General features: G+C 43.3%; 1 protein-coding gene across 1 annotated transcript in view; it reads right to left on the bottom strand.

Annotated features, from left to right (window-relative positions):
• The window catches only part of SAR1B (secretion associated Ras related GTPase 1B), a 463,221-nt gene that overhangs the window by 339,365 nt on the left and 110,366 nt on the right, over positions 1-13,490 (bottom strand). The window contains exon 2 of the mRNA XM_073649602.1: positions 6,269-6,344. Coding sequence (XP_073505703.1) covers positions 6,269-6,326 — 58 coding nt within the window. The 5' untranslated portion in view covers positions 6,327-6,344. The remainder of the gene's footprint in view (positions 1-6,268; positions 6,345-13,490) is intronic.

The following is a 13,490-nucleotide window of genomic DNA, read 5'->3' on the forward strand; positions in this document are numbered from 1 at the left end:
GTGTGAGCCTGCATCAAAGGCAGGGACATAACATATGACGTTCATGAAGTCATGAAGGCGTTAATGCGAAACCATACTTTCAAGTAACTTTTCAGAATAAGCTATGCTGTGTGTGTACATGAGGAACAACACCATTTCTGGCTGTTATATTAACTGTATTCTGCATTTTCTCCAGTTTACTTCACTATCTATTAATTAGCAATCCACTGAGCTGATGGGAGGAGCCTAGCTCATTGTGATGCCTTGCATTATTAATTTTTTAGCACACACCGATCAGTAGCTGCTGCAGCATGGAGGGGATTATACGGCAATCCTGAGCTGTCTGGATGTGAATCAAGCTCTAGAGTTAGCTAAAAGCTTTGTTAGAGAGCTCAGCATGATCTTTCTGTGTCTCTCTCTGCCTGTTTTTTTAACTGTGTTCACCTCTCCTCCTCTACCCTCCCCTCTTCATAGAGTACAGTTTGCCATGTCACTTGACACTGCAGTTGGCAGTCCGCCTTTACTGTGCAAGATGAAGTTGAGCATTTGTTACAGAGTGGATGACAAGTTCAAGAGTCAGGGTAGAGGAGAAGATGTGACTGATTTCTAGGGGAAGAAAACAGATTTTTGTCATAAGATATAATACAAAGTTTCTTATATTTGCCTGTTCTATTGATTTTTGCAAAGTTTGTTGAAAATACAGCTTCATTTTGAGCAAACATAGTAACAATATAAACGTTTCTTATGTCTATGTATAGAACGTTACGGCACAACTATCTAACATTGTTGATTTTGCACTGATTTAATATTTATAATGATAAAACAAACAGTGATACTTCCGCAAAGGACCCTCTCTTTGAAAACACAAGATTTTCTATGACAGTTCTTCAGTTATGCACACTGGACATCTTGTTTTAAAAGACCATCTGTAAGGTGCACAGGGTGGTAGTCATGGGCGAGTTGTTCTCCCACACACTGGCACCCCACAAATTAACTCTGTCCCAGTTCCTATGTGCTGTGGATGTAGCACATAACACTGACGACTTGGCCGGAGGCCTCTGATGTCTTTATGTTTCCAGATCCAGAAACAGCTGCACATAAATGAGGGGACACTTTCTTCACAACCAACAGTTCAACTTTACTTAGCAGTCCATGTTCAATTGATATTACAGCACAGTACATTTCTATGCTCTCTGTTCATTTGGCCTGAGCTATCCCTTCCCTTAATGGTTCCCGTGGCCTCTGGTATAGTACATCTGGCCCCGCAGCTCCCATGAGTAGTGTTGAGTCACCCTTATAGTGTTCGGGTTCGGTTCATCGAACACCGGGATGTTCGTGAAACTGTTCGTCGAACACTGTCGAACACCGTTAAAACCAATGGCAGGCAAACAAAAACACATAGAAAACACCTTCAAAGGTGTCCAAAAGCTGACAAACTGCTTAGAAGACACTCTCTTTAAAAAAGCCGGCCGGCAATTCAGCATCGGTACCCGACAATTTAGAACTGAAAGAATAGAGCATCACACATAGATTAGATAGATAGAAACATGTCAGTCACATATATAATAAGTACAGTGACGGTGTTGATTACTGTACTTGTCATTAGTGTTAAAATAAAGGATTTATTAAAAAAAAAATTGGCGTGGGGTTCCCCGTAATTTTAGTCTCTAGCGGAGGTTAAGCAGACGGCTGGGGCAGATGTTTGAAGCTTGGGAAGGGGGTAATACCCACGGAGCTTCCCAGGCTACTAATATCAGCCCCCAGCTGAATACCTAGTCTTTACTAGCTATTAAAATGGGGGACCAAAAAAAAAATGACGTGGGGTCCCCCCTATTTTAATAGCTAGCAAAGGCTAGGCAGACAGCTGGGGGTTGATATTAATAGCCCAGGAAGGGTGCCATGAATATTTGCCCCCTCCCAGGCTAGAAACACCAGCCGTCAGCCGCCCCAGAAATAGCGCATCCATAGGATGCGCCAATTCAGCCACTTAGCCTCGCTCTTCCCACTGCCCTGTAGCAGTGGCAGTGGGGTAATAGGGCTGGGGTTGTTGTCAGCTTATAATGCCATCTGACTTCAAGCCCAGGTTAGTAATGGAGAGGCGTCTATAAGACACACCCATTACTTACACCATTGTCAAAGTTAAAAAAAACACAAACAGCCAGAATAAAGTCCTTTAATTGAAATAAACACAATTCTTTAATGTTCTAAATTAAACCATACTTACCGTCACGTCCATTCCAGCTGAAGCCAACGATCTCCTGCAATAAAAATAAAATAATAAACCAACCTCATCCTTACCTTTCCATGGCTCCCAGGACAGCTTCAGCTGTGAGCGCAGGAGAATTCCCTCACGCTCACCGCAAGCGCAGGAGAATTTTCCCACGCTGTCAGTGACGTGCATGAGGTGAGCTGAGTTCATTGGACATGAACTCGGCTCATCTGGATACCGTCACAGCCAGACACTGAGGAGCGCAAGCATGCCCGCGCTTCTCAGTGTCTGCGGCATGGCAAGCTGGATGGCAGCTTTCGGCTGCGATCCAGCCTGTCATGTGAATGTAGCAGAGCTGGAGCCGTCCTGGGAACCATGGAAAGGTAAGGATGAGGTTGGTTTATTATTTTACTTTTACTGCAGAAGACATTGGCTTCAGCTGGAATGGGCGTGATGGTAAGTATGGTTTAATTTAGAACATTAAAGAATTGTGTGTTTAATTCAATTTTAAAGGACTTTATTCTGGGTGTTGTGGTTTTTTTTAAATACTTTACTAGAAATTCATGGCGGTCATGTCTAATATTGGCATGACCCCATGAATTTCGGGCTTAGGGCCTGCTGATAATATTAAGCTGGCCCTAACCCCTTTATTACCCAGCGAGCCACCGCACCAGGGCCCTAGATGAGTTGGGTACAGCGCCAGAAGATGGCGCTTATATGAACGCGCCATTTTCTGGGGTGGCTGCGGACTGCAATTTGCAGTGGGGGGCAGAAAGCTTGGGCCTTCCTGCGCTGCGGATTCCAGCCCCCAGCTGCCTAGTTGTACCTGGCTGGGCACAAAAATTGGGCGAAGCCCCACGTATTTTTTTTTTAAATTATTTCATGAAATTCATGAAATAATTTTAAAAAAATTGACGTGGGGCTTCGCCCTATTTTTGTGTCCAGCCAGGTACAGCAGGCAGGAAGGGGCTGCCCCCAACCACCAGCTGCCTATTTGTACCTGGCCGGACACAACAATATACGGAAGCCTGTTTTTTTTATTATTTCATGAAATAATTTAAAAAAAAAATACTTGGGGCTTCGCCCTATTTTTGTGTTCAGCCAGGTACAACTAGGCAGCTGGGGGCTGGAATCCGCAGCGCAGGGAGGCCCAAGCTTTCTGGGCACCCCCTTCCCCCCGCTGCAAATTGCAGTCCACAGCCACCCCAGAAAATGGCGCGTTAATAGAAGCGCCATCTTCTGGCGCTGTACCCAACTCATCCAGGGCCCTGGCGCAGTGGCTCACTGGGTAATAAAGGGGTGAGGGCCAGCTTGGTATTATCAGCTGGCCCTAAGCCGAAATTAATGGGGTCACGCCAATATTAGACATGACCGCCATGAATTTCTAGTAAAGTATTTAAAAAAAGCACAACACCCAGAATAAAGTCCTTTAATTGAAATAAACACACAATTCTTTAATGTTCTAAATTAAACCATACTTACCATCACGCCCATTCCAGCTGAAGCCAATGTCTTCTGCAATAAAAGTAAAATAATAAACCAACCTCATCCTTACCTTTTCATGGTTCCCAGGACGGCTCCAGCTCTGCTACATTCACATGACAGGCTGGATCGCAGCAGAAAGCTGCCATCCAGCTTGCCATGCATCAGACACTGAGAAGCGCATGCATGCTTGCGCTCCTCAGTGTCTGGCTGTGACGGCATCCAGATGACATGTCCAATGAACTTAGCTCACCTCATGCACATCACTGACAGCGTGGGAGTATTCTCCTGCGCTTGCCGTGAGTGCAGGAGAATTCTCTCATGCTCAACGCAAGCACATGAGATTTCTCCCACGCTGTCAGTGACATGCATGAGGTGAGCTGAGTTCATTGGACATGAACTCGGCTCATCTTGATGCCGTCACAGGCAGACACTGAGGAGCGCAAGCATGCCTGCGCTTCTCAGTGTCTGCGGCATGGCAAGCTGGATGGCAGTTTTCGGCTGCGATCCAGCCTGTCATGTGAATGTAGCAGAGCTGGAGCTATCCTGGGAACCATGGAAACGAAAGGATGAGGTTGGTTAATTATTTTAATTTTATTGCAGAAGACATTGACTTCAGCTGGAATGGGCGATACGGTAAGTATGGTTTAATTTAGAACATTAAAGAATTGTGTGTTTATTTCAATTAAAGGACTTTATTCTGGGTGTTTGTGTTTTTTTTTTAACTGTGACTATGGGGTTAGTAATGGTTGTGTCTTATTATACGCCTCTCCATTACCAACCTGGGCTTGATGTCAGCTGGAATTATAAGCTGACATCAACCCCAACCCTATTACCCCACTGCCACCGCTACAGGGCAGTGGGAAGAGCGAGGCTAAGTGCCAGAATTGGCGCATCCTATGGATGCGCCATTTCTGGGGCGGCTGACGGCTGGTGTTTCTAGCCTGGGAGGGGGCCAATATTCATGGCATCCTTCCTGGGCTATTAATATCAGCCCCCAGCTGTCTGCCTAGCCTTTGCTAGCTATCAAAATAGGGGGGACCCCACGTAATTTTTTTTTTGGGTCCCCCATTTTAATAGCTAGTAAAGGCTAGGTATTCAGCTGGGGGCTGATATTAGTAGCCTGGGAAGCTCCGTGGGTATTACCCCCTTCCCAGGCTTCAAACATCTGCCCCAGCCGTCTGCTTAACCTCCGCTAGAGACTAAAATTACGGGGAACCCCACGCCAATTTTTTTTAAAATAAATCCTTTATTTTAACACTAAATGACAAGTACAGTAATCAACACCGTCACTGTACTTATTATATATGTGACTGACATGTTTTTATCTATCTAATCTATGTGTGATGCTCTATTCTTTCTGTTCTAAATGATCGAGTACCGATGCTGAACTGTCGGCCGGCTTTTTTAAAGAGATGGTGCATGAAAACACTATTATTTTTTTTAATAAATCCTTTAACACTAAATGACAAGTACAGTAACCAACACTGTCACTGTACTTCTTATATATGTGACTGACATGCTTCTATCTATCTAATCTATTTGTGATGCTCTATTCTTTCTGTTCTAAATTGTCGGGTACTGGTGTATGCCGCTGATGAATTGCCGGCTTTTCATGTTTCACTGTGAGCACTGTTCCCATCGATTTGGGCAACCACTGTAATGCCACAACCACCATGGCTGTGGCATTACAGTGAGTGGCAGACAATTCCTGCATGATGTGAAAAAATCCAGTTACGCTTTTGGTGCACGAACAGTTATCGAACACAATCCCGAACAGCCGAATTTTTTGCAAATCGTTCGCGTTCGTCGAACGACTCGAACACCGCCCAAAACAGCTCGAATTTGAGATTGGCGAACAGTTCTAGTCGAACACCGCTCATCTCTACCCATGGGTTCCGTCCCGTCTCCCTGATGCATTTCCCCATCCGGCTTCCACTTGGGGGGAAGGGAATAAGGCACATTTTCCAGTGCCTAATTCTGGCCATAGACCTAGAACATTACAGAAAACAGTATCCAACGTTCTCATGTTGTCTGAACACTCCGTACTGCTCGTGCCCTCCAGCCCTCGAATGAACACTTTCTTTATCTTCCAATCTAATCTCTCACTCCAGACTCACTGCACTAACCAGGAAGTGCTTCCCATCTTAACTAACCCCTCCCCCCAACAGTTAACTGTATTCTAACCTGTGCAATTCACTTCCTACTTCCTATATCTAGTATGCCCCCAACTGAATCTTTCCCTTCTTAACCTAATCCCTAAGTCCTATGCTATACATATGCCTTATACGTAACTCGAGACTTTCCCTATATGTTACACATAAAGAATATTATAGATTAATCACATTACATCATATTAACTACGCACATTAGTGCCTATAAGATTCTATGGAGTTTCACATTTTACAATAAAACCATGTTCTAAAACATATTCACACACAGCTACTGCAGACGTTATATTTAGGGGGAGGTGGGAGAGGCGTTAGACAGCTCCTATCACACCCTTACACATCCTTATAGAATACCACTTTTAAATGCACCTTTGGGTGGTTAGCTCAAAGAGATTTTACTGTATTGTCAGACATCCCATAAACTTACCTAAGAACTGAAGCACACTGCTGAAGCCACTGGCAATCCAGTTGAATAGGAAAGACATAGTGAATGATTAGTAGCCCTACAGGAAAGAAAATAAGATCTTACAATCTGCGCTTTCCAGACAGACAAGAATGTAGACATGAAGCAATTGAAGAATATAAAAAAAACAGTATTTTATTGCTCAGGCAAAGAACACTTTACTTTGTCATCAGATAAAGCACAAAAGGTTAATGTGTTCAAAACTACTGAAAAGTTGTTCTTATAAAATACACTGTAAAATAGTATACTATGCTGAAATATTACAATAGTTTCTATAAAGAGAAGTAGCACATCCTTTTATATTTTGGGTGGATTCAAACTGACAAGGGCAAGATCGGTATAAAACATCAGATTTTTCTTAGGCGATCATAAAACAATAGCCTTGTGTGATAAGGATTGAGATTGTAAGTGAATATATTTAGAGGGTTTTGAATCCATAACTTGCCTGCTGGTGCTGCCTTATTACCCAAAATGTTGATGTTTACTGTATGAAGCACACAATAATAATCTATATGCATGTGTCTAATATAATTAAGAAGGCAAAACATTTGTGTTTTCCAAACTTTTTCTTTCGTTACCCAAAATCGCCCATGTAAAAAGTTTTATCACAGCAGTGCTGTTGACAGTTCATTTATAAGGTCGCTCATGAAGTTACAAAACAATATCACTAAATGACATTTATTTCATGTCAACAAATTACCAATCGGATTTTATCACATTTTTTGATTACCCAGTTTTGAGAAACACATTGTATATATTTTATTTATCATTGAAATGGGAACATGGACTAATGAGAATGGTGACAATCATTGTACAGTGTTGCAAAATATGTTGGCGCCAACACAAGCAACGAGAAATAAATAAATAATAATTCACAAATACACATAAAATCTATCTAGCCACAAACCTTTTATGAAAGGGAACCTGTCGGCTGCCTTAGCTCCCCTAAACCACCATAATGACTGTATTGTAACTTTTTCCTGCATTTTAACACTCACATTTTCACTGTTAAAAATAAAAGTAAAATCACCTTTATACCCTGCGCTCGTGTAATGTTAATTAGTGAGTGACTTGTAATTGAAGTGCAAATTTCCCCTCATTTTTTAAGCACCCCCTGTGGACGTAAGTGACATGATAAGAGTGATGTCTCTGCTAGTTCCTTGTAAATCCCGTGCATGTTCAGTCATTTCATTTAGTCCCATTATTTGCCATCTTGACAAATGATGGCATATCATTACTACAGTGTCTATTTTAGGACATGACTAGGATTGTAGAGTGCAGCAGCCATGAAGATTTGACTGCTGCACTCAACATTGTAAAGAAAATGTAAGGAAGAAAATGTATACATATCCAATATACATATTATGTATATATATATATATATATATATATATATATATATATACAGTGCTGGCCAAAAGTATTGGCACCCCTGCAATTCTGTCAGATAATACTCAGCTTCTTCCTGAAAATGATTGCAATCACAAATTCTTTGGTATTATTATCTTCATTTAATTTGCTTGCAAGAAAAAAACACAAAAGAGAATGAAGCAAAAATCAAATCATTGATCATTTCACACAAAACTCCAAAAAAGGGCCGGACAAAAGTATTGGCACCCTCAGCCTAATACTTGGTTGCACAAGTAACTGCGAACAACCGCTTCCGGTAACCATCAATGAGTTTCTTACAATGCTCTGCTGGAATTGTAGACCATTCTTCTTTGGCAAACTGCTCCAGATCCCTGATATTTGAAGGGTGCCTTCTCCAAACTGCCATTTTGAGATCTCTCCACAGGTGTTCTGTGGGATTCAGGTCTGGACTCATTGCTGGCCACCTTAGAAGTCTCCAGTGCTTTCTCTCAAACCATTTTATAGTGCTTTTGGAAGTGTGTTTTGGGTCATTGTCCTGCTGGAAGACCCATGACCTCTGAGGGAGACCCAGCTTTCTCACACTGGGCCCTACATTATGCTGCAAAATTTGTTGGTGGTCTTCAGACTTCATAATGCCATGCACACGGTCAAGCAGTCCAGTGCCAGAGGCAGCAAAGCAACCCCAAAACATCAGGGAACCTCCGCCATGTTTAACTGTAGGGACCGTGTTCTTTTCTTTGAATGCCTCTTTTTTTTTCCTGTACACTCTATGTTGATGCTTTTTCCCAAAAAGCTCTACTTTTGTCTCATCTGACCAGAGAACATTCTTCCAAAACGTTTTAGGCTTTCTCAGGTAAGTTTTGGCAAACTCCAGCCTGGCTTTTTATGTCTCGGGGTAAGAAGTGGGGTCTTCCTGGGTATCCTACCATACAGTCCCTTTTCATTCAGACGTCGACGGATAGTACGGGTTGACACTGTTGTACCCTCGGACTGCAGGGCAGCTTGAACTTGTTTGGATGTTAGTCGAGGTTCTTTATCCACCATCCGCACAATCTTGCGTTGAAATCTCTCGTCAATTTTTCTTTTCCATCCACATCTAGGGAGGTTAGCCACAGTGCCATGGGCTTTAAACTTCTTGATGACACTGCGCACGGAAGACACAGGAACATTCAGGTCTTTGGAGATGGACTTGTAGCCTTGAGATTGCTCATGCTTCCTCACAATTTGGTTTCTCAAGTCCTCAGACAGTTCTTTGGTCTTCTTTCTTTTCTCCATGCTCAATGTGGTACACACAAGGACACAGGACAGAGGTTGAGCCAACTTTAATCCATGTTAACTGGCTGCAAGTGTGATTTAGTTATTGCCAACACCTGTTAGGTGCCACAGGTAAGTTACAGGTGCTGTTAATTACACGAATTACAGAAGCATCACATGATTTTTCAAAAGGTGCCAATACTTTTGTCCACCCCCTTTTTTAGATTTGGTGTGGAATTATATCCAATTTGGCTTTAGGACAATTCTTTTTGTGTTTTTTCCATTGAAGACAAATTAAACGAAGAGAATAATACCAAAGAATTTGTGATTGCAATCATTTTCAGGAAGAAACCGAGTATTATCTGACAGAATTGCAGGGGTGCCAATACTTCTGGCCAGCACTGTATATATATATATATATATATATATATATATATATATATATATATACATAGCTACACAGTTGTACTCAAAAGTTTACATACCCCGGCAGAATTTTTCCTTTCTTAGCCTTGTCTCAGAGAATATGAATGATAACAAAAAAACTTTTTCTCCACTCATGGTTATTGGTTGGGTGAAGCCATTTATTGTCAAACTACTGTGTTTTCTCTTTTTAAATCTTAATGACAAACAAAAACATCGAAATGACCCTGATCAAAAGTTCACATACCCCTGGTGATTTTGGCCTGATAACATGCACAAAATTTGACACAAATGGGTTTGAATGGCTACTAAACTTAACATCCTTACCTGTGACCTGTTTGCTTCTAATCAGTGTGTGTGCATAAAAGCTAAGTGAGTTTCTGGGATCCAGAAAGACTCTTGCATCTTTCATCCAGTCACTGACATTTCTGGATTGTGACTCATGGGGAAAGCAAAAGAATTGTCAACGGATCTACGGGAAAAGGTAGTTGAACTGTATAACACAGGAAAGGGATACAAAAAAATATCCAAGGAATTGATAATGCCAGTCAGCAGCGTTTAAACTGTGATTAACAAGGTTTGTTGGTAGATCAACAAAAATTTCGGCCACAATTGCCAGGAAAATTGTTCAGGATGCAAAGAAAAACCCACAAATAACATCAGCTCAAATTCAGGACTCTCTGAAAACTAGCGGTGTGGCTGTTTCAAGATGCACAATAAGGAGGCACTTGAAGAAAAATGGGCTGCATGGTCGAGTCGCCAGAAGAAAACCATTACTGCGCAAATGCCACAAAGTATCTCTCCTACAATACGACAAACAGCACAAAGACAGGCCTCAAAACTTCTGGAACAAGGGAATTTGGAGTGATGAGACCAAGATTAAACTTTTTGGCCACAATCATAAACGTTACATTTGGAGAGAGGTCAACAAGGCCTGTGATGAGAGGAACACCACTACTACAGTAAAGCACGGAGGTGGATCGCTGATGTTTTGGGGATGTGCGAGCTACAAAGGCACAGGAAACTTGGTAAAAGTTGAAGGAAAGATGAATGCAGCATGTTATCAGCAAATACTGGAGTCAAATTTGCACTCATCAGCCCAGAAGCTGCGCATTGGACGTACTAGGATGTTCCAACATGACAACGATCCAAAACACAAGGCAAAGTCGAACTGTAATTGGCTACAGCAGAACAAAGTGAAGGTTCTGGAGTGGCCATCTTAGTCTCCTGACCTCAATATCATTGAGCCACTCTGGGGAGATCTCAAGAGCGCAGTTCATGCTAGACAGCCCAGGAATTTACGGGAACTGGAGGCTTTTTGCCAAGAAGAATAGGCAGCTTTACCATCTGAGAAAATAAAGAACCTCATCCACAACTACCACAAAAGACTTCAAGCTGTCATTGATGTTAGAGGGAGCAATACACCGTATTAAGAACTGGGGTATGTGAAGTTTTGATCAGGGTCATTTGGATGTTTTTGTTTGTCATTAAGAATTAAAACGAGAAAACACAGTAGTTTGACAATAAATGGCTTCACCCAACCAATAACCATAAGTGGAGAAAAAGTTTTTTTTTGTTATCATCCACATTCTCTGAAACAAGGTCAAGAAAGGAAAAATTATGCCGGGGTATGTAAACTTTTGAGCACAACTGTATCTATAATATAATCGTCCAAGCGTCCCTCTGTCTGAAGCCTCTATAGACTGCGCAAGCGCGACACGCCTGTGCAGTCTAGCTCCAGAGAGAAGAACGCATGGAGCCGTTACAGGAAAGAGGAGTGTATGGCGCCGGAGATCGCGGTATCCGTAGACACTGAACGCATACGGTGATCTCCGGCGCCATACTTACCTGACCGGGAGGAGCGTTGCTGCGGTGCTATCTGGCGCCATTTTACCGAAGACACATTGCAGTGTGTCTTCAGCAAAATGGTGCCGGACAGAGCGGTGCTCCGGCGACACACTCCTCCCCCGGCCTCCGGCAGAACAGGACACAGCAGCACTGTAGCACAGGGAATAAAGGTGATTATAAGTGTTTACTTTTTTGTATGTGTGCAGCGTGAAAGGGATGAGGAGTACCATGCATACCAGGATTGGGGGGGTGAGGGGGCCACACATACCTGGATTGGGGAATGAGGGGGCCACACATACCAGGATTGGGGGATGAGGGGTACCATACATACCAGGATTGAGGGATGAGGGGGCCACACATACCAGGATTGGGGGGGGGATGAGGGGACCATGCATACCAGGATTGGGGGATGAGGGGTACCATGCATACCAGGATTGGAAGATGAGGTGTACCATGCATACCAGGATTGGGGGATGAGGGGTGCCATACATACCAGGATTGGGATGAGGGGTGCCATGTATAGAAGATTTGAAATGAGTGGTGCAATGCAAACCAGGATTGGGGATAGGGGGTGCCATGCATACCAGGACTGGGGATAAGGGGTGCCATGCATACCAGGACTGGGGATGAGGGGTGCCATGCATACGAGGATTAGGGGATGAGGGGTGCCATGCATACCAGGATTGAGGGGTGAGGGGTACCATGCATACCAGGATTGAGGGGTGAGGGGTACCATGCATACCAGGATTGAGGGGTGAGGGGTACCATGCATACCAGGATAGGGATCTGGGGGGGCCATGCATACTAGGATTCAGATGAGGGGCCATGCATACCAGGATAGGGATGAGGGGTACCATGTATACCAGGATAGGGATGAGGGGTACCATGCATACCAGGATGAGGGATGGGGTGCCATGCATACCAGGATGAGGGGCGCCATGCATGCCAGGATTGGGGATGAGGGGCGCCATGCATGCCAGGATTGGAGATGAGGGGTGCCATGCATGCCAGGATTGGGGATGAGGGGTGCCATGCATACCAGGATTGGGGATGAGGGGTGCCATGCATACCAGGATTGTGGGTGAGGGGTGCCATGCATACAGGATTGGGGGTGAGGGGCTGCCCTCATCCTGACCCCCATCCTATCCTGGTATGCATGGCACCCCTCACCCACAATCCTGGTATGCATGGCACCCCTCACCCCCAACCTGGTATGCATGGCACCCCTCACCCCCAATCCTGGCATGCATGGCGCCCCTCATCCTGGTATGCATGGCCCCCTCACCCTTGTGATTCCAGTAAATGTGACCTCTTAATGCTGAAAATTCAACAAATAACCATTTTCATTTCTTTGCAACCTATAAAATGTTTGGAAACACTGTTGTGCATATTAAGTAGGAACAGTGCATTTTGAGTTTATTTTTAGTTTTGAAAAAAATACTGTTATCATTGGGAGGTTTGTCCAATACAATTAGATTTATACTCTAAAAGTTGATGATTTAAACATTATAGATAGATAGATACAGTGGAGTTAAAAAGTATTTGCCTGCTTCCTGATTTCTTATTCTTGTGCATGTTTGTCACACTTAAATGTTTCAGCTCACAAAACAAAATTTAAATATTAGACAAAGATAACTCAAGTAAACGAAATGCAAGTTTTAAATGAAGGTCTTTATTATTAAGGGAAAAAGAAATCCAAACCTACAGGGCCCTGTGTGAAAAAGTGATTACCTCCACCCCCCTTAAAACATAAATTAACTGGGAAGCTGAGTTCAATTTCCCTAGCCACAGACACAGGCCCGATTACTGCCACACCTGTTTGCAATCAAGAAATCACTTAAATAGGACCTGCCTGACAAAGTGAAGTAGACCAAAATATCCTCAAAAGCTATCATGCTGCAATCCAAAGAAATTCAGAAACATTGAGATCTATCAGTCTGGAAAAGGTTATAAAGCCATTTCAAAAAGCTTTAGTGCTCCAGCAAACCACAATGAGAGCCATTATCCACAAATGGTGAAAACATGGAACAGAGGTGAACCTTTCCAGGAGTGGCCGGCCGACCAAAATTACCCCAAGAGCGCAGTAACGACTCATCCAAGAGGTCACAAAAGACCCCGCAACAACATCTAAATAACTGCAGGCCTCACTTGCCTCAGTTAAGTTCAGGGTTCATGACTCCACCATAAAAAAGAGACTGGGCAAAAATGGCATGCATGGCAGAGTTCCAAGACGAAAACTACTGCTGAGCAAAAAGAACATAAAGGCTCAGCTCAGTTTTGCCAGAAAACA

The sequence above is a fragment of the Phyllobates terribilis genome, unplaced genomic scaffold (genome assembly GCF_046119375.1).
Source record: "Phyllobates terribilis strain yellow unplaced genomic scaffold, ASM4611937v1 Scaffold_10__3_contigs__length_209671492, whole genome shotgun sequence".
NCBI lineage: Eukaryota > Metazoa > Chordata > Amphibia > Anura > Dendrobatidae > Phyllobates > Phyllobates terribilis.